The 18,685-nt window shown below is 40.7% G+C and overlaps 1 protein-coding gene across 8 annotated transcripts in view; it reads right to left on the reverse strand.

Annotated features, from left to right (window-relative positions):
- Positions 1-682: 682 nt before the first annotated feature.
- Positions 683-18,685, reverse strand: part of tcf12 (transcription factor 12) — a 117,736-nt gene continuing 99,733 nt past the window's right edge. For 3 of the 8 annotated variants that reach the window (XM_056259001.1, XM_056259005.1, XM_056259006.1), the window contains 12 exons: positions 18,244-18,383; positions 17,982-18,126; positions 17,490-17,560; positions 13,841-13,982; positions 9,098-9,171; positions 8,321-8,392; positions 7,724-7,915; positions 3,904-4,018; positions 3,559-3,718; positions 3,100-3,332; positions 2,323-2,473; positions 683-1,540 (listed from right to left, as the gene is read on the reverse strand). In XM_056259001.1, coding sequence (XP_056114976.1) covers positions 2,331-2,473; positions 3,100-3,332; positions 3,559-3,718; positions 3,904-4,018; positions 7,724-7,915; positions 8,321-8,392; positions 9,098-9,171; positions 13,841-13,982; positions 17,490-17,560; positions 17,982-18,126; positions 18,244-18,383 — 1,487 coding nt within the window. In that variant the 3' untranslated portion in view covers positions 683-1,540; positions 2,323-2,330. The remainder of the gene's footprint in view (positions 1,541-2,322; positions 2,474-3,099; positions 3,333-3,558; positions 3,719-3,903; positions 4,019-7,723; positions 7,916-8,320; positions 8,393-9,097; positions 9,172-13,840; positions 13,983-17,489; positions 17,561-17,981; positions 18,127-18,243; positions 18,384-18,685) is intronic. The other 5 variants (XM_056259002.1, XM_056259009.1, XM_056259003.1 and 2 more) reach the window with 3 other exon arrangements.

The raw sequence follows: 18,685 nt of genomic DNA on the forward strand, positions 1-18,685 counted from the left end.
TTCATAGAGCTTCTCTTTTTCGAACAGACATTGCGCTCACATTCTGCAAGTACTTCAATGTATGAGGGGAAAGACAAAGCCATTCTAAGTAACTTAGAACATCCTTCTATTTTCACACGACAGAAATACGCTTTACTATGAAGCCTAGAGAGATGCTTTGTATACAATTACAAATAAACATATAACATGTGGTTACTTTGAGTACTTCTTTTTTTTTTCTCTTTTTTAAAAATTGTTAATGGTTTTAGAAAAACAAAAGAACGTAAAACAAAACTTCAATTCAGGCCAGGTGAATTAATGGTCTTCGTTGTAAATCCAACTCTTTTCCAACAGTGCCATGTCTCGCGGTATAACAGAGATTCCTCAGTACAGATGCCCCTCGGCATGACCACGGCTGTTCCACCAAATAATGTAATGTCTGAATACAAATCAACTGTATCGGAAATACGTCTTTCTCTTTACCCATAATAACACTATATGGCAAAGGAATCATAAGGACGAGACCGCGTCCCTTTTCCCGTTTAAGACACTAAGAAATATGCAGGGAATGCTGGGGTTTTGTAACGTTCTGCTTTCCGTATCTGCACTGCTCATGAATGAGTATAAACACGTCAGCTTGTGTTTGACCTTTGGCCTTTCAGTAAAGCCAGAGTTTGCCGTTCCACCATCGTCCTGGTCAAAAACGCACAGGCTGATACCATCTCGCCTCACCCGTAACTTTCCGTCTGTGACGAGGACTCTGAGCTGCACGATCAACATACGTCATAAAGAATTACCGGTAGGTAGTTTTGGTTTCTCATGCTGTCATTTGCGGAATGAATGTACGATAAATATAAATAATATATTACTTCTTTTTTTCCTTTTTCTTTTTTAGACACAGGGATCCTTGAGTCTTTGAACGTTCAAACACCATCAGATTCTTTTACAAAGGGCAAGGAATTTGATCCGAATATATTAATCTCATGTTTGAGCGGAGTGGCCCATCCACAGACCGACAGGAGAGAGGCTCACTGATGACTCTGATGTGAAGGACAAACTGCAGATCTACTGAAACGCCACCAGATTCTCATAGCAATGTCAGAACTTTTCCCTTTAAACATAGACTTACAGCTCAGTAACATAATAAATAGAAAAAAACAAAAAAACAAACAAAGAAAAGAAAAAAATTGCTGTTACAATGCATTCGTCAATTCAGTTTAGGCACAAGGCAACTTCCACGTACAGGGTGGAGGGGGTGTCGACAGTCTCTGATTGTACAGCTGCGGCACACGGCTTGCAGACAGCGATATGTGCTGAGGGGATTTTATGCTTGATTTTGTTTTTTTCTCTGGTGGGCAGAAAGTTGCTTATCGATATGGGATGTCTTCACAGGGAGCTGGGCACTTGCCAGTTTTCTTCTATCTCAGGATTGCTTAACGGTGGAATTTTGCTTCGAGTGGTCTGTCTTTTCAAATTTGTGTCACAAACTGTGAGTCCTGTCCGCCCATGGAAAGCAAGGTCACCGACTCTGTCTAACACACGCCATCGGGATCCATTCGATCTGAAAAGCAAGGGAAAGTTAAGGACATTGCTTATGACCCACTGTACTGACACTCAAATCGCATTCTCATGTGTATCGTATATAAAAAAAACGTATGTTTTCCAAAACTTAGGTTAAAGGGATAGTTCTATCATCATTTTACTCACCCTCATGTCATTCCAAACCCATAAGACTTTTGTTCATCTTTGAAACACAAATGAAGAGATTTTTAATGAAGCCCTCCATTAAAAGTCTATTACACCAAAACTTTAATGCTACAAAAAGTTTATAAAGACATCATAAACGTAATCCATATGAATTGAGCAGCTTAATCCAAGTTTTCTAAAGAGACGTGATCGCTTTATATAGTGAACAGATCAACACTCATACATAGTGCACATCAAATATGCTTGAAGTGCCGTTTACTATTTTGGATGTTCTATATGTGTGTGTTGATCAGTGATTACTTAATGTCTTTATGAACTTTTTGAAGTTTTAGTGGAATAACTTTCAGGAAATCTCTCAGGTTTCATTAAAAATATCTTTGTGTTTTGAAAATAAACAAAAGTCTAATAGGTTTGGAGTCAATAATGACAGAATTGTTTAATGAACTATCCCTTTAAGACAACGGGTGCATTCACAATATAAATACTGTTCCAAAAGGAAGGTAGGCAAGAATGCAGCTCACTAGGGGTTGGAACAGAGCTTGTGTCTAAGCAATAGCAAAGAAAAATCTTGCTTGTGGTGTCGTGTTTTAACCACCTGCCCGTTTTACATCTCTGCGTGGAGCGGATCGTGCTCACCTGGCTGTTCACAGATGGCCCATGGGGTTGGATGTGTCTGTGAGGCTCGGGTGCACAGGCGGGTGGGCTTGCTGGGGGTCACCTGAAACCCCTGACACCTTCTCCTCCTCCCTCCTCTTAAGGCAGGCTGCTTTGGGGTTTAGGTTCCTCTCTGCACACAGGAGGAGAATTCACATTATCTCACCATTTTTGTTGAGTTTGTAAAGCAATAATATGTAGCTTTCATTGTCTTATAAAACCAGCTATTCTGCTGAACCGATTAACATAATTTAGCACTGTTGCCAAGGGCCCAAGTAAAATACTACTGATAAATCCTTGTCTGACAGTGGAGATTACAGCGGAGAATCATTTTCCCTGATAATATTTAAGTAATCATGTCTTGTGTGTTTTCCGATCAGATGTTTAAATGCCAGATTTGGCATGGATGATGGATGAGGTGGATATTTACCAACAATGTACTGTATGAAAAAAAAAATCAATGGTAGCTTGTGAACAACTCTGTACAGCAGTTAAAGACAATATATCCACATATCCATAATACCGTCAAAAAAAGTACCAAAATATCAGACACTTTTTTGAGGGGGGTTGCTTCTGATAAAAGGCAAGAAATGCTCCTGGATATTGTGTAGAATTAATTGCATTTGTTTAACACTGTTTTGTTTTTTTTTACAGTAAATTTAGATTCATTTCCTAGATTAGTCATGATTACGTGTTTTAATTGACTGACAGGCCTTCTATAAACATGACATAATTGCATTATGCAGGACAGCGTCTGACCTCTAACTTGCTGTTCGAGGCTGAGAATGACGGCGACGGCCTGGTGAAGAATGAGCAGTTTGGTCTGGGGCTTCTCGCTCTTCAAGTGCAGCTGACACATGCGGCCCAGCTCTTTGAACGCCTCGTTGATGTCCCGGACTCGCAGCCTCTCGCGGGCGTTGTTGGCCATCCTCCGCTCGCGCTCGCGCTCCGCCTTCTGCTCGGGGTTCAGGTCCTCGTCTTCATTTACACTGCTGCAGAACAATTCACAGCTGTCAGACGAGATGGAGGGAACAATGTGGCCTCAACACCCGAACACTGCGTGTTTGGTGTGACATTAAATTTAAAATCTTCAAGCATTAAGGAGTAAACCTTCAGGCATAAAAAGTAGCTTATCTGAATATTCACTGTCTCTAAGGTCAATGCTGAAGTGTTAAAGGACACTTTTAGAGGGAGTGCTTTGATGAACGGTTGCCTTGCCTTGGTCGAGTGCTTCCCCGTTTCATATCCCTTTTATCACTCTCGTCGTCTGATTTGAGGTCGTCTGAGGATTGGTTATCGTTCATGTCATCCTTTTCTTGATTTTCAACCTTCAGGTCCAGAGATGGGGCAATGTGAGCGGCCAGAGCGCTAGCGATTCCTGTCACACACGCATGCACCGATTGGGTAAACACTTGTTTTAAAACTTGTATATAAATCATAACTGAAGAATCATAAATTCTGAAACTGGTAAATACTGTATGACCAATACATGTTAACAAGTGCCAAATGGACATTGAGCTGACAAAAACAAAACAATAAAGTGGTGCAAAAAAGCTTCCCAACCTCTGAACGTCTCTGCCTGGTGGTTGAGCTCCGAGCTGGAGGTGGGACCAGCGCTGGCCTGCAAGCCGCCGTGGTTGTTGTTCAGGCTGACGGTCTCTTCGCGGTGAACAGAACCCTGTCAGAACAGATCGCCATAAATACATGAGGCAGAGAACAGAGCAAAACATCAAGAGTCCCTCTGATCATGAAGCCATCTGATCAGTGCAGAGGAAACAAAAGTGATTTACATTAAATCGGCGAAGAGACAGATCTTGGACTTCAAAGCTGAGAGAGTCTCTGTGTTCCTACTGTAGTGTGACCTCCCCTCTGAAGAACTGAGTGGTGTTCACACTACAAAGAATGACCTTCACAGCCCCAAATTTTTGCTCAGAGAGACACGAGGCACTTCAGTCCTGAGTTCTGACTCTGTTCCACCAAAGAACACTCTCATGTTGTTTTCAATTTGGAAGCGTGTGTCTATATACTTTGAGAGGCAGGTTGATTGTAACAAAACAGCGGACTGGATGCTGCACCATTTCAGACACGATTTTAGGGGAAGTGGTAGAAGGGAAGCGGCAAACGTCAGGTCACCAACATGAAGCACATACAGCATATGTATATTGTATACTCTATTGTTTTGAACACTGTTTGTATATAAAGTGTTTTTATAGTATGCAATGTTTTATAAAAAAATTATTAATTCATATTAACTTTCTTTTTATAAAACAAAAACAATAAAAGTGGCATTCTGGTGGGATCTGAAGTTTACACTTGACATGAACTAGGCATTTTCAAATCTATCATTATTTGCTATGATTGTTGTAAACAATTATTACATTAATATTTACTACATATTAAATTACTACTTTAACTATTGGCAAGAATTGAGGAAGGCTGCAAAACTGTACAACAGTAGCCTAAAACAATGTCTACATTACCATTTAAAAATTTGGGTTTGAAAATACTTTTTAAAATGTTTTTGAAAGAAGTCTCTTATGCTTACCAAGGCTGCATTTATTTAATCAAAAATGCATTAAAACAGTAATTTTGTGAAATTTCATTACAATTTAAAATAATACAGTTTTCCATTTTAATACAGGTTAAAATGTAATTTATTCTTGTGATGGTAAAGCTACATTTTCAGCTAACATTATCTAGGATCCTGTACTGCCTTGGTGACATCAGTTATTTAATTTAGAAATTTTTGGGGGGGGTGGGTTGGAAAAAACATGCATGAAGACAAGGAATGCTTAATAAGGAAGTTTATGCATTTTGATTTAAAGTTGAAAGATTGGTTATGTGTGTGTTTTTTTTTTAAATGCACACTCAACAAAATGGCTTATTCACAAGTGGATATGGCAACAAACAATCTGCCCTTTCATGCTGAACATCAAATGACAGTTTGACCAGCATTCGTCACTGGTGGCTTCCAAACACATCTGGATTTGATCAACCTCTTGCCATGCGATTGGCGACGCAGTGGAGTAGAAACTGCCGCACCCCCCTCTAAATCTCTTCCTTCCACCCCTGCCACAGTAGGCAGGAGCACATGTTCGCCCATGATCTAGGATCCATGGGATTGGGAGTCATGGAGAACGAAGAGAAAGGAGCAGAAATTAGAGGGGGTGGGGGGGGGGCTTTTTCTTCAGGAATGCGTTCCTAAGTCACTGTTGGCCTCTGTTAACCTCCATGCCGCCCAGGCCCGAACCCCTTCCCCCACTCTCTAATCTCAGCGCCACTCTCAACAGGTGTCCAAACAACTCTTTGTCTGTGGCAGAAGAGGGGCGGAGGAGGAGGGGTGCCACCCAAAGAAGGCGGCCATTTTCTTGTCTGGGCTTGATTACCATACAGCTGAGGAGCTCAGACACACACGACTAAAGCGTCAGATTTCCTGAGTTGTTAAGAAAGACGAGGGGAGGAAAAAGAAAAGAGGGGAGACAGAAAGAGAAAAGAGTGCGCCAAAATAAAAGCATTCTGGTTGTGCTGAATCAGGACCTTGTCTGGGTATGTGTTTGGGTCGAGCCTGGAGCACAGAGCTCTGTTTGTGTGTGTATGAACACATAGTCCACTGACAGCAGTGTGACAGCTCCCGCGCAGACGAGACTGAGAGGCTCTGTCACTCCACTGCAATCTCCTCTCTCGCACCTCTGTTCATCATGACTGAAAACATAAGCTGTGCCAAGCCAAAGATTTGTGAACATCACTTTTGTCACTGTTGCAAACGAGAGCAATGAATTGTTGTAAATTACTGCTTTAAAAGCATAGTTCACCCAAAAATTTAAATTCTGTCATCATTTACTCCCCCTCATGTTATTCCAAACCTGTATGACTTTCTACTGCGGAACATAAAAGAAGATATTTTGAAAACCAAACCATTTTGGTGACCATTGACTTTTGGTGACACTGTGACATTTCTCAAAATATCTTGTTCCACAGAACATCATACAGGTTTGGACCAACATGAAATTTTGGGTGTCTAAATACAATTTTTAGTGACACACTTTGAGTTTGAAACTGCTGCATGATGTGACGCAATCACAGGCAATCAAAGGATATCTGATGTTTAATATCTGATGCATATCTTGTCAATGCAAAACTGTTGCATGACATGACACAATAACAGTAAATAAGATGATGTCTGATGTTTAATGTACAGTTGGAGCTGGATTTTGGACCAATGAGATTTCACAGTGGGCGTTGCTACTTCATTGCAGAAATCAAACTAACAACTGAAAGCATGTCCTAAAGCTTGTTACAATCAGCTTGTTACGACAAACTTTTTTAAAACATGAATTTACATGAAAATATAGCTTTTATTGTTTTATGTCACACTAGGTTAGGATCCAGTCTTGAAGTCTGTTTCATTTAGATTTTTAAATGTGTTTCTTTTAGATTGGGGCTATGAAAAATTATTGGCACACATAGGGCTTGTGTGAAGAGGGGAAGAAACTATAAAAAAAGTTATTTATACAAAATGATTTTTATAATTGTACATGCTGAAACTTGAGCCATCAATAACATGTGATACGGCATTCCAGACATTTACTGCCTGTTTGAAACATTACATGAGAACAGTGGATTGCTCATCAGGAAATGTCAGATCTTCGTGGTCAACTGGCCAAGGGTAAACTTTCCACTGTAGTGGTCATTCACGAAAACAGTTTTGAGTGTTGCTTTAGTCTTTGGACAAAAACAAAGAGGTCAGTGTCAGTTCATTTGAAAGTTGAAAGAAAATCCAAATGTTGTTTTGAATGAAGAAAAAAAGGCCATGAATATTTCCTATTATTGGGAAACCATTGGGAAACGCCTCCCTCGCTTGTTCCGTCCATTACAGCTGTGTGCAAATCTTTCTGTAAAAAGTGAATGAATGCCGTGGGATGGTGGGGGAGATACAGAGCGCTTTAGTTTCAGCGGGTCTCACATCACGCAGGTCCCCACAGCCCCAGCGAGCCACGGTGCGGAAATGTCTTCCAGACCGGCACTGATCTACTAGATTCTACTGTGACTGCTTTTCCCATTCAGCCCGAGGAACGCAGCTCAAGGAGGGAGAACGAGCTTCGCTCCAGCCATTACGCTTATGGAAAGTATGTGGGTTTAAGTTAAACTGCTCTCAGTGGAAAATAGTTCAGTTTCAACACATGGCCAGGCCTTCATTTTAAACAGGTGGCTTAACTCTGTTTATTAGCCTATTTGGAGAGGCACAATGAAAAAACACATGCGCTTCTCTCCCTCTTGCCTGTAATAACTGTAAGAGACTTTGACCTCTAAAGAAATGAGACATTCAGGAGGCTCTGAAACACATAAGCTAAAGTTTCCTTTGTGACAGTGAAGTTTTCTTTACCATTTGTGCTGTTCGGTTGCTGACCAATCCAGAAGCGGGGAAACTGGTGCCGATGGCTGAAATTGGCCCGTTGTGCGCTTGTCCCAACAGGCTGTGGATGTCGCTAGACAGGGCGGCAGTGGAGCCCACAGCGTGATTCCGCAGGACATGGATTGCATCGTCCAGCCTGTCCAGCCGGTCCTCCATCCGAGACTGGAATGAGCAATGAAGAATAAGAAGAGAGGGAGAGAAAAAGAAAACAACATAAGGTTCAATGAAAACAAACATCAACATAGACTTTGATGACATTCTCTTAAAGCAAAGGAACATTCCAAAACAAAGTAAAAAGGAAAAGAAGTAAGAAATTAAAGAGAAAAAGTGAAGGCTAAGACAGTTAAACAACATCTGTTGGAATAAACAAAAAAATCAATGACAGTTTTCCACTAACTAACCGCAATATGGTGATTTTTATGTATTATTACAATCAAAAGACCAATAAAAGATGAAATGGCAAAACAACAAAAGCACAAAACAGAAAAAGCATGGCCGAATCAAAGGAAAGCTGATGACTGAAAGGAAGAAAAGGACAGGAGATGATTGTCTGAAGAGCGGGAATACCTCGCAGACATCCTTTAAGAAGGACATGGCATCCTGCAGATGCTCATGAAGCTGCTGGTGCACACGATTTTTCTACAGTCACACAGGAAGAGGAGAGACACGTACAGTGAGAGATGAGACCGAAAGAGAAGCAAGCAGAGTTTACGAGAGATCGGCAGAGAAACCGGGCAGAGCATCGGAGTGCAGCTCCAAGTGCCGAGATCTTGGTACTTGTTCATGTAACTAATTATGATGAACTATGGTTCACTCAGGCGATCACAGCTCATTTCCTGTTTCCTGGAGGTGCCGCTGCTCATGGACGGTCAATAAAAATGCACTTGCAGCTGGCATACAAAGCATTAGAGTAAATATTTATCTACACACTCCATTATGTGAATGTATGACGTGGGAAGGAAAGTGTGTGTTTCGGTAAACTGATCTCCTGTTGTGGCTCAGTTCCCCAGTCAGCCCTGGAATCCCGCGGCAGTGGTTGAACGCAGCAGCTGCCAGCACCCCACCCCCCATCACACACCCTAACCAATCCCTAACCACCCCACCTTCACAATCTCCATCCACCCTGGACAAGAGAGGACAGATGGCAGAAGACACGCCCCAAGGGATGGGTATTGTTCGGTCCACACGGCCCCCTCCCCGTGCCGCTTCTGACATTTGTCAGCCAGGAATGTCCATGTAAAGCTACCCCCTACCCTCCAGGAGCAAGTCATCTACTGACACAGTGTCCATTAAAAAGTGCTCAGTGCCAGGGGGAGGGGAGGAAGAGATGGAGGGAACTCTTACCAGAGAGTGGAGGGAGTTCTCGTAGTTCGGGGAGGAAGGTGCTTGTCCAGCCGCGCGGGGCCACTGAGTTGTACCTGTGGATGGAGGCAGAGGAGCTTTTTAGTCACATGACACATGACAACAAGCAGGCTTCATTACAACAGGTTAAAAATGATCGTCTGAAATGAACCACAGTTTTTCATGCAACGCACATGGTCTTTACCAATAGAGTCTGATTCATGAACAAATTACTCATGATTTGATTCTTTTAATGAATTCACAGGTTATCAGTTTGCTGTAACAAATGGCATTTAAATAAAATTTTAAAAAATAAATAAATATAATATAAAATTCTTTCATTTAGCATGTAGTGCACATGGTACAATGTACTGATGCACATTCACAATAGACTAAAACTCATTTCCTATCCTGGCTGATTCCAGCTATTCTCAATGTGAGCTGTTTTCCTCTAGGTCTCCAGACACATCATTTCCTATGACTGGGTCATATCCTGCAATGTGAGAAGGGTATGAGGACGACCCTTACACGCATACATACACAAACCAGTGCTGAGGGACATCTCCTACTTCCTCTTATTAATGAAGTCATGACTAAAAAAGCTTGGGAGAACAATGCAATGACCCCGATAAAGGCGACGACTTGGACCCTGAGTGTCTTCCCTTGACTCTAATACTGCATGAGCTCAACAGAGGAGCTTGATATTCTAGACGTAACAGGATGAGACTGTGACACTCTCTTAGATCTCAACTCGCACAAACAAACTACCGGACGGTGAGCAGTGATGTGACCAATCTCATGTCAGATGGTGTCAGGGAAAAGAAAAAGCACTGTTTTGCCACATTACTCAAGTAGTAGCAAAAGATTTTATTTGGCTTGGCCACAATCTCAGCCCCAGACTCAATGTTTCACTTTTTTTTCTTTCAAAATTCACTGGAAGAATTCAGTGAATGTGTTTTTGTTCTGTGGAAGTGTGTGTGAGGCTGGAAAGGACTATAATGAGGATGTAAATGACTCTGGTCTGGTCTCGGTCTAAACGTGCTGATTTTGACTGGCCATAAATCAACACCGTTTCAAAAGAATGCACATCTGCTAATCACAAATCAAAACTCTGGTAGTGGGGGTCGCCTTCACTCCCGAGTCTACTTCACTCCAACTGGCAAACAATGCACTGCAAAAAGTCTTGCGTGAAGGCTATGGTGTACCATAAAACAGGTCAAGTACTCTTAATGCAGCATGACCCAAAGGAAGCCTTTTGGCTTATTTACATTAATCAGTTCAGGAAGGAGATCAGCGGTCTCCGTCCTTCAATCTGACTCCACCAGGAACAGACCCAACCATTGACCCAGGCTGTTTTGTTGACATCATCAGAGATTTCCTATTTTGCCGGTTGTTATACTGTTAAGTGTTGTGATGGACCAGGTGTGGTCATATACGTCTGGCCCTGCCTGTGTTACGAAAATCTTCGAAAGTCAGTGAATGCACAGATAATTTCACCTATTGTGTGACTGGAAGTTGTTTAGGTAAAGAATTTCCAACCATTCGTCCTCCCTAAAGCAGCTCTAATTTGAAGGAATTCGCTTAAAGCTCTCAGAAGCAGACTTTCATTAAGGGCCTATTAAAAATGACTGTGGCTACATGAAGAGAATGCAGGGTTTAATAAGGCTTCCTCACCGGCGGCTAGCTTGACAAATGAGCGTGGGCCTGTGCGGCACTCCACACGTGACGTGGTGCTGAGGTCTAATTGGCTGGTGTGGGCAGAAGAGACCCGGCTATGAGTGGGTCTAATGGCTAAGTTTAAGTTTAATCCGGAGAAACAGATGGATGTGCTTTGGCTTAATCATAACATCATGAAACAATGTGCACCAACATCTAAGAACACCCTAATCAAAAAACCTATATCAAAAAATAAATAAAAGGCCCCAGATATCAAAGGGGACTTTGACTGCCTGCTTGTGAGTGTAAATCAACTTAATGATGTGATAAAACTGCAGGCAGAGAGAATGACAATAAGTGTGCCAAATGTGACTAAATACTACCAAAATATCTATATTTTGGCCAGGCCAATTAATCAGTAAATATCTGAGGCCAGTTGCATAACCTTAGCCACTATGTTAAGACTGTGTCTTAAGAACTAGTTTGACCAACTAGCAGTTAGATAAGACTAAGAGGTAATCAGTCTTACTTATCCAATTTAAATTAGACCGATCTACCTTTTTATGTATCTGACTTTAAAAAGTTAAGGCCAGTCTTGAAGAATAAAATTATATGACTAACTTTTAAGACTAGTCTAAGCCATTTATGCAACTGGCCACTGGTGAATGTGTTGCATAACAATTTTTTTTTAAAATATATATTTCATAGATTTATAATACTGAGTAAAATAAATTTTACATTTACATATAAATGATAAATACACTACACTGCAATACACTAAACTGTTTTCAAAACTGCAAAGAAATGTTACAATTTTAGCATATTGGAATGATTTCTGAAGGATCGTGTGACACTGAAGACTGGAGTAATGATGCTGAAAATTCAGCTTTGCCATCACAAGAATAAATTATATTTTAAAATGTATATATTTATACATTAACATAGAACACAGCTATTTTAAATTGTAATAATATTTCACAGTATTACAGTTTTTACTGTATGTTTGATCAAATAAATGCATCCTTGGTGCGTTTCAAAAGCATTTAAAAAAAAGCATTAAAAAAATCTTACCAACCCTAAACATTTGAATAGTAGTGTAAATGAATAAAAAAATTTATTATTTATTTATATAAATGGCCTACATGTATATTATAATTGTTTTTTTGGCAAAATATTAAGCAATTCTTTAAATGATAAAGCATAAGATAAGGTGTGCTAGGGTAAGAGGAAGTGACATTGTAAGGTACAGGCTGTTAAGTGGAGATGAAGGCTGTCTCTGAGCAGAGTCATCCTCTCCCTCCCTTCCTCTCAGTCAGTCATGCTAATAAATGAGGATCTTTGCAGGCCGCTCTGTCATGGGCAACAGCTGTGTGAGGAGCAGGGCAACAGCTGAAGCTAAGGAGCGGGACAGACACCGACACAGCTGTCACCACTATATCAATGAACACACAACTGCCCACTCACCAAAACAACCGGCGGAGAAACTGCCATTTGTAGCAACTAGTATCTCCGTCTCTCCCTCTGAGCTTAAAAATATATTTTTTTCATGTAAAATGACTGTGCATCAGTCTTGTAAGACGCAGATAAAATCTTCACAGTAGTTGGGTTATCTATCCACCCCTAACCAGGGCATAGCTCCCCCGACACAATCTTCAATCTCTGCAGCTGAGGGACAGTGTGTTATAGTCATTTACGTGAAGAGGACGGAGCTCGCTGTGTGTGTAGCTACACCGCGCCAGTGTGACATTGAGACAGGGAAGGAGCTGACAGAATGAATTGTTTGATAGTTTTTCTTACAGTGAAGAACAGACCACTATGATTGTTCATTAGACAAGGGCTTATTCCAGAATCTCAGATCAATGTTTTTTAACAGATCATGTTTACATATGCAATGTTTACATATACAAGACTGCGCTATTATGGTTGTCCATAAATGAAATCGAAATGACGGCCTTCTTGCCTATTCTAAATGATAAACCAAACAACATGTTAAGAATGTGAATTGTGTTGAGGGTCTGTCTAAATGTGCGAAATGAGTTTCAGCCTGTGCAGTGCCCCAAAAAAGAATGACTTTTTGATGGATGTTTTACATAAACCAACAATTAAAAAGAGCAGACAGAATACAAGAATGTGTCCTGTGTGAACAGCCCATTAGTATAATTCAGACTGACTGACAAACTCAACTTGTAAAATGTATTGCTGTGTAGACTGTAGGTCAGTGATAAGATCATGTCCAATGATATAGAAATAAAACACAATATATTAAATAAAACAATACTTTTATGAAATGTACACTACCATTCAAATGTTTGGTGTCGATAAGATCTTTAAATGTTTTTGAAAGAAGTCTCTTTTGTTCATTAAGGCTGCATTTATTCGATCAAACATACAGTAAAAACAGTAATGCTGTGAAATATTAACTATTTAAAATAACTGTTTTCTATTTTAATATATTTTAAAATGTAATTTATTGATAACTGTCATGTTTGTATGCATCCTTTCTGAATAAAAGTATACATTTCTTACTTAAAAATCTTACTGACCCCAAATTTTTCAACAGCAGTGTACATTCAATAATTGAGTCATCTGCCACAATAATGTATTTGCATTATCCTCATTCGACGGCTTCTCTCAGTAAATATTAATAAATGCTATTATACTAGATTTGATTAATCTGCATATATCATGTAATTAAATCTATTCCTGTAAAGATGAATAGATTCACAGCCCTATTCAAATATATGAATGCATTAGATGGGGGGAAAAAATAGTAAAACCAATAAGCTTTTACTTTTGAAAATGTAGCAAACGGACACTTACTAGCACAAACAAAACATTATATGTTTCACATGAAAAACAAATTTATATTGTTGGTCAAATTATAAATACTGGTCAAATTTAATGGAAAAAGGACTAATTAAATGACAAGGAATTACAAAAGTGATTTCAAGCACCAATTTGCTTACAGATATTTTGTTTTACGATCCACACATTGATACATTTTGAGGGCCACTGCGTGACGGCCCAGTGAGGGTGTGGTGTATGGAGTGAATGTGTGCGTGGGGTCAGAGAGGCAGACTGGTGCTCTACCTGCCCTTCCTGTGGGGCCGCTGGCCGTCACCACTGTACCTGCTGTGGCAGCGCCCGCCTGAGCCGTCAGAGGAGAGGGAGAGCCCACTGGAGTGGAGGGGTTTGAGGGGAAGCTACTGCTGGTGTGGTCAGGAGAATAAATCTGCAAACAAGAGCGAGAGAAAGAAAGAAAAAGATCAGTCTGTGAGGTAGCACACTCAACCTTTTAAACAAGCAATCTGTCGTTTCCCTCTGCGGCTTTACGGCTGCGGTTAGCATCCCTCAGTCTGTGCTCAGCCAAAATGGGCTCATCAATTCTGCTGATTTTACAAGCAGAGCAGCAGTAAAAAAAAAATGCTCACAGAATGCATATGGGCTTTTAACAGCCTATGCCTCCCTTTACAATGTCTGCAGAAAAAAACAACCCCTCCTGCACTCTAAATGCTGTGAGACACCTGCAGTCCAGCCTGCGTTCTATGGCTTTCTGACACATCTGTGGTTGTTATTAAGTCAAAGCCTGGGCCCACGCCACACACCCGCTGCATGTCGCACATCATAAGTGAAACCACATTGAGCACACAAGATCAGAAACCCTGCAAGAGAGCGGGAAAACGGCTAAACAAACAGTGGTGGTAATAATTCACATTAGAGGTAGACAAAATGTCCAAACTCTTACAGCACGGTGACAGTATATCACAATTGTTTTATATCAAATGTTTTATATATTCCATAACCATGTAGTAATGTTTTATTTAATTATTTTTTGCTTTATTTATACCTGACATAAACCAAAACAGCGAGAGTATATATCACAATTGTTTTATATCAAATGATTTAAACATAACATAACCATGTAGTAATGTCTGTTTTATTGTTTTATTTGATATTTTTACTGATATATGACTGGGTTGCAGACGTATACCAAAAGATACAATTATTCAGAAATGAATTCTGTATTTAAAAAATGCTTCACATTATGTCACGCCTGCGTTAACAGATTCAAAGCAGTTACATTAACACAAAACATGACTGGACGAGCAACATTAGAAGCCGTTGTAAAATCTGATATATAAAACATTGGCTAACGCAGGCCCTAATTCAGATCACCATCAAATTCTGCTTACATGGCGCCCGTAACGTCACTTCTAATACTTAATAGGGAGGAGATGGAATAGAGAAAAGCAGCTGGATGATGCAGAGAAACAGAGAGAAAAGACATGGTCATTAATCTCTCTTTTTGGAGCTCATTAGAGTGAATGAGTCTGGCCCGTGGCTGTGTGGAGGGGCGTCTCAGGCTCATCTTCAGTTATGGATGAGAGGTAATAAAGCCACTCCCTGCCTGGCCAATAAACAGCGGCTGAGACGGGCACAGTCTTGCCCACATCACAATAAACTAACCGATGCCTTTGCCTCATTGTGCAACACTGGCGGTAGTCCCCCCCCCCCGCCCACCTGACTGATGTTGTTTGAGCGAGCATCCTATCTTTTTTTTAGAAATTTTTGTCTGAAAAGGGATTTTTTGGTTAAGCCAAATGTCAAATGAAAGTAAACATTCAAGCCATGCTCTGCATTCTGCTAAAATGGTTTTTGGTCCCATAATGGAAACCACTATGAAATATTCAGGTTTTGATCCCAATTATCTGGCAGGATTTGAGAAAAACAGCTCTAAAGTTGTGGGCCATCACTTGCTGGGGATCATGAAGTCCATTTGACTTAAAAACACATCAAAATGCGGATACTATCATTATTAATCTTCTTATTAAATCCTGAATGCCACACTTTTGTGTTTCAATCAACTCTGCAAATCCTGCCTGGGGCTTTAGTACATTCATCTCTCAGAGTAGACAGAGAGAGAGAAAGAGACAGAGGGGGCAAGTGATTATAGAGTGAGAGTGATATACAGAGAGATACAAAGAAAGAAATACACTGTGATATTAACAGATATTGAAGATTCAAATGTGTGTAATATACAATGCTTTTATATAGCAGCTTATTCAGTGCACATTTATTCTTCACAAATTAAATGATCAACATAATAATTTTAGTGAAAAGTTGACTAGGAAATGAATATGAATTTCATAATGTCTTCGTATTTGATTTGTCTATCTTCCACTTGAGCAGCACAAGTTAATTTAAAACCTGATGATCATGTTCTGCGTCTGCACAAAGAGTCACATGATCAGTGTCACAAATGTACTTATTTAATTAGTGGCGCAGTGTAGAAACTGAAATATTAATATTGCTTTGTTTTTAAGCTTTCAAAATCCTAAACCTTTTTTTTTTTTCATGTCATCTCTAGACTTTTGGACCAAACCGTATGTTTCATGAGAGCTGTGTCTAGATTATTCTTAACTGTTCACCAGTAAAACACAGAATCTGATCCATCATAATCGTGCCAGGCAAGCGTCCGTCTCCGCCCTCGTGCTTCAAGACCTCTTACAGTTGCTGACCTAATGAGTGAAAGCGAGCCATTTGGAGTGTCCTGGCTGACTGCTGTATTTCTAGTGTAACACCACTCATTTTACAAACAACAAACGGATCTCCGCCCTCTCATCAGTCACGCTGCTCTCCGCCAGCGGGGGCCCAATGAGCACAAACCATCCAAAAGGAACCTAAACAAAAGTGGCACAATGGACGGCCTGCAGAGCTGAGCCGCAGCAGTTAGGTCGTTTCCCCCTCCCCTCGTCCCTCCACCCCAGCCCGACCGTGTCCGTTTCACCGCAGCTTTATCATGCTAATAGAATTGAGTCTGCAAATACAAAAAGACTTAATTTGTGATTATCTTTCAGCCGCACTGTCTTGTGTTTGTTTGTGTGCCGGAGTGTGCTCTCGTAGCCTCACCCAAAGTATCTTATTACATTTTTTCTTCTTTTCTTTCTTTTCCCCAATCAAAGAGCAGCGATTTTAGGCATCCAATTCCGCAGAAGATGAGGGCGCTAAAACCGTTCCAACATTAAAAGGTTATAAAAAGCTTGTCCTTGTCCTCAGCCGAGAGGTGAGTCTACGGCTCCCGTCCGAAACAGTGCTGAATCAGTCCAGATGTGTTCCTACTTTTAAAAAACGTCTTGTTGTGACTTACTGTAGGATAAGCAAGTCTGCAGGATTTTTTTCAACAGCTAAATAAGTCTTTAAGTTAAGCTCGGCAAGTTTTAGAGGTTATTGTAAGCTCCAGTTTCAGGGACACATTAGGAACTCGCACGAACGCCAGCACTCATTATCCAAACCAATGAATAATCCACAGGCTTTTATGTACAGCTCCTTTTCTTGTATACTGTGAGATTAAGAGCACAATTATCCGGGCTTAGGTCCAGAAACATCCACAAACAGATCCTCTGACCTTATTCAATCTCTTAACCTTCTGCACTGCTACTAATACCCAGCCTAAGAGCACAAGTCCTGTCCTTTAAAGAATTAACTGCACCATTATGTCGGGTAATCTCGCCCACGTCTACAACACGAAGATCCCGAAAGCAAGTTGGACAACATGGGGTATGTTTACGATGCCTGAAACCGTATACCACTCAGTAGTTAAAATAATAACGCAATGTCTTTAATCCATTTCTCCGTCTGTAAAAGACGGAGGGATGTATATGGAGGGAAGGAAATCCCTGTTCTCTGAAATGGTTAATGCATGGATTAATCGGTCTGGTTGAATGGAGAAGGATCTCACCGAAGCCAGGGCTTTTCCCAGCGCGTCTCCAGTCTGAGAGCTTCCAGTGGCATTCCCTCGGTTGGCAGCAGCTACAAAGACCACACAGAGATACGCCATTCACATCAGAACAGAGCTGACAGAGACATTAGTGTCATGCATTCTTTATAGGCGAGTAGCAGCTGGTGCTAGGTGTGTGACCCGATCTGAAAAAGTGCTGATATAAATAAGTGATAAATAACTTTTCAACAATCTTAGGGGATATTTCAAAAATATTTGGGTGAAGAAAATGACTGATGTATATATTTTGTATATGGCAAAACAAAATAAAAAGTTTAAATTAATAATAATAATAAAAAAATATATATATACAAGCATGCATTTTTGCAAAAGCAGAAATATTGTGAAATATCAGTACAGTTTTAAAAAAACTATTTTCTACTGTATTCCTGTGAAATTATTCTTAAGAATGATAAATCAAGAGTAACACTATAAATGTGCAGGACAGCGTACCCATGACTCCCTCTGCGGTGTTGACAGGTGGGGTGTGAGACGCGGTGACGAAGGGTGAGCTGCTGGCACTGCTGCGGTGGAAGCTGGACATGGGTGGCAGGCTAGCGTTGATGTCTGTGGGAGACACCGAGTGTGGCGGGTAGTTCTGTGACAGAGAGAGAACATGGGAACTTCAGAGGAAGAGCAACTTTTTTAGCTCTATGAACACGGTTATACTACATAAAAGGTTTGTATTTGATCTGAACCCACAAAGCGTTCTCACCAGGCGGTCGTGTGAGTGCAGGTTGCTGTAGTTTCCAGACTGTGGCATGTGAGATGAAGATCCTCCCAGCATTCCCCCATAGCCTGGCTGGCTGATCCCATTGGACGAGTTCCACGGGTCAGGGGAATTGTGGGTCCCATCTGATTATGCAACAAATAAAAAAAAATTAACATTAAAGCATGGGGAATATCTTTGTTTTCTAGTTTTAATATGAGTTACTTTGTAACTTCTTGCCGAGGAAAGTTTAAACTGTGAGCGAGACTGAGGTGACAGTAATGTAATAAATAATGCTGATAAACAAGGACAAACACAACACACAGTTTGATATGTGAGCCGAAGCCTGACCCCCACACTCCTTATTTTGGATAGAGGATGTCAAACGAACCGGCCTCTCTTTAAGGCTGCTTTTACACTTGAGTCTGCGCCAAGCGCTGAGCGCAGC

Source organism: Rhinichthys klamathensis, unplaced genomic scaffold (genome assembly GCF_029890125.1).
Source record: "Rhinichthys klamathensis goyatoka isolate OS25496 unplaced genomic scaffold, OSU_Roscu_1.1 h1tg000161l_1, whole genome shotgun sequence".
Lineage (NCBI taxonomy): Eukaryota > Metazoa > Chordata > Actinopteri > Cypriniformes > Leuciscidae > Rhinichthys > Rhinichthys klamathensis.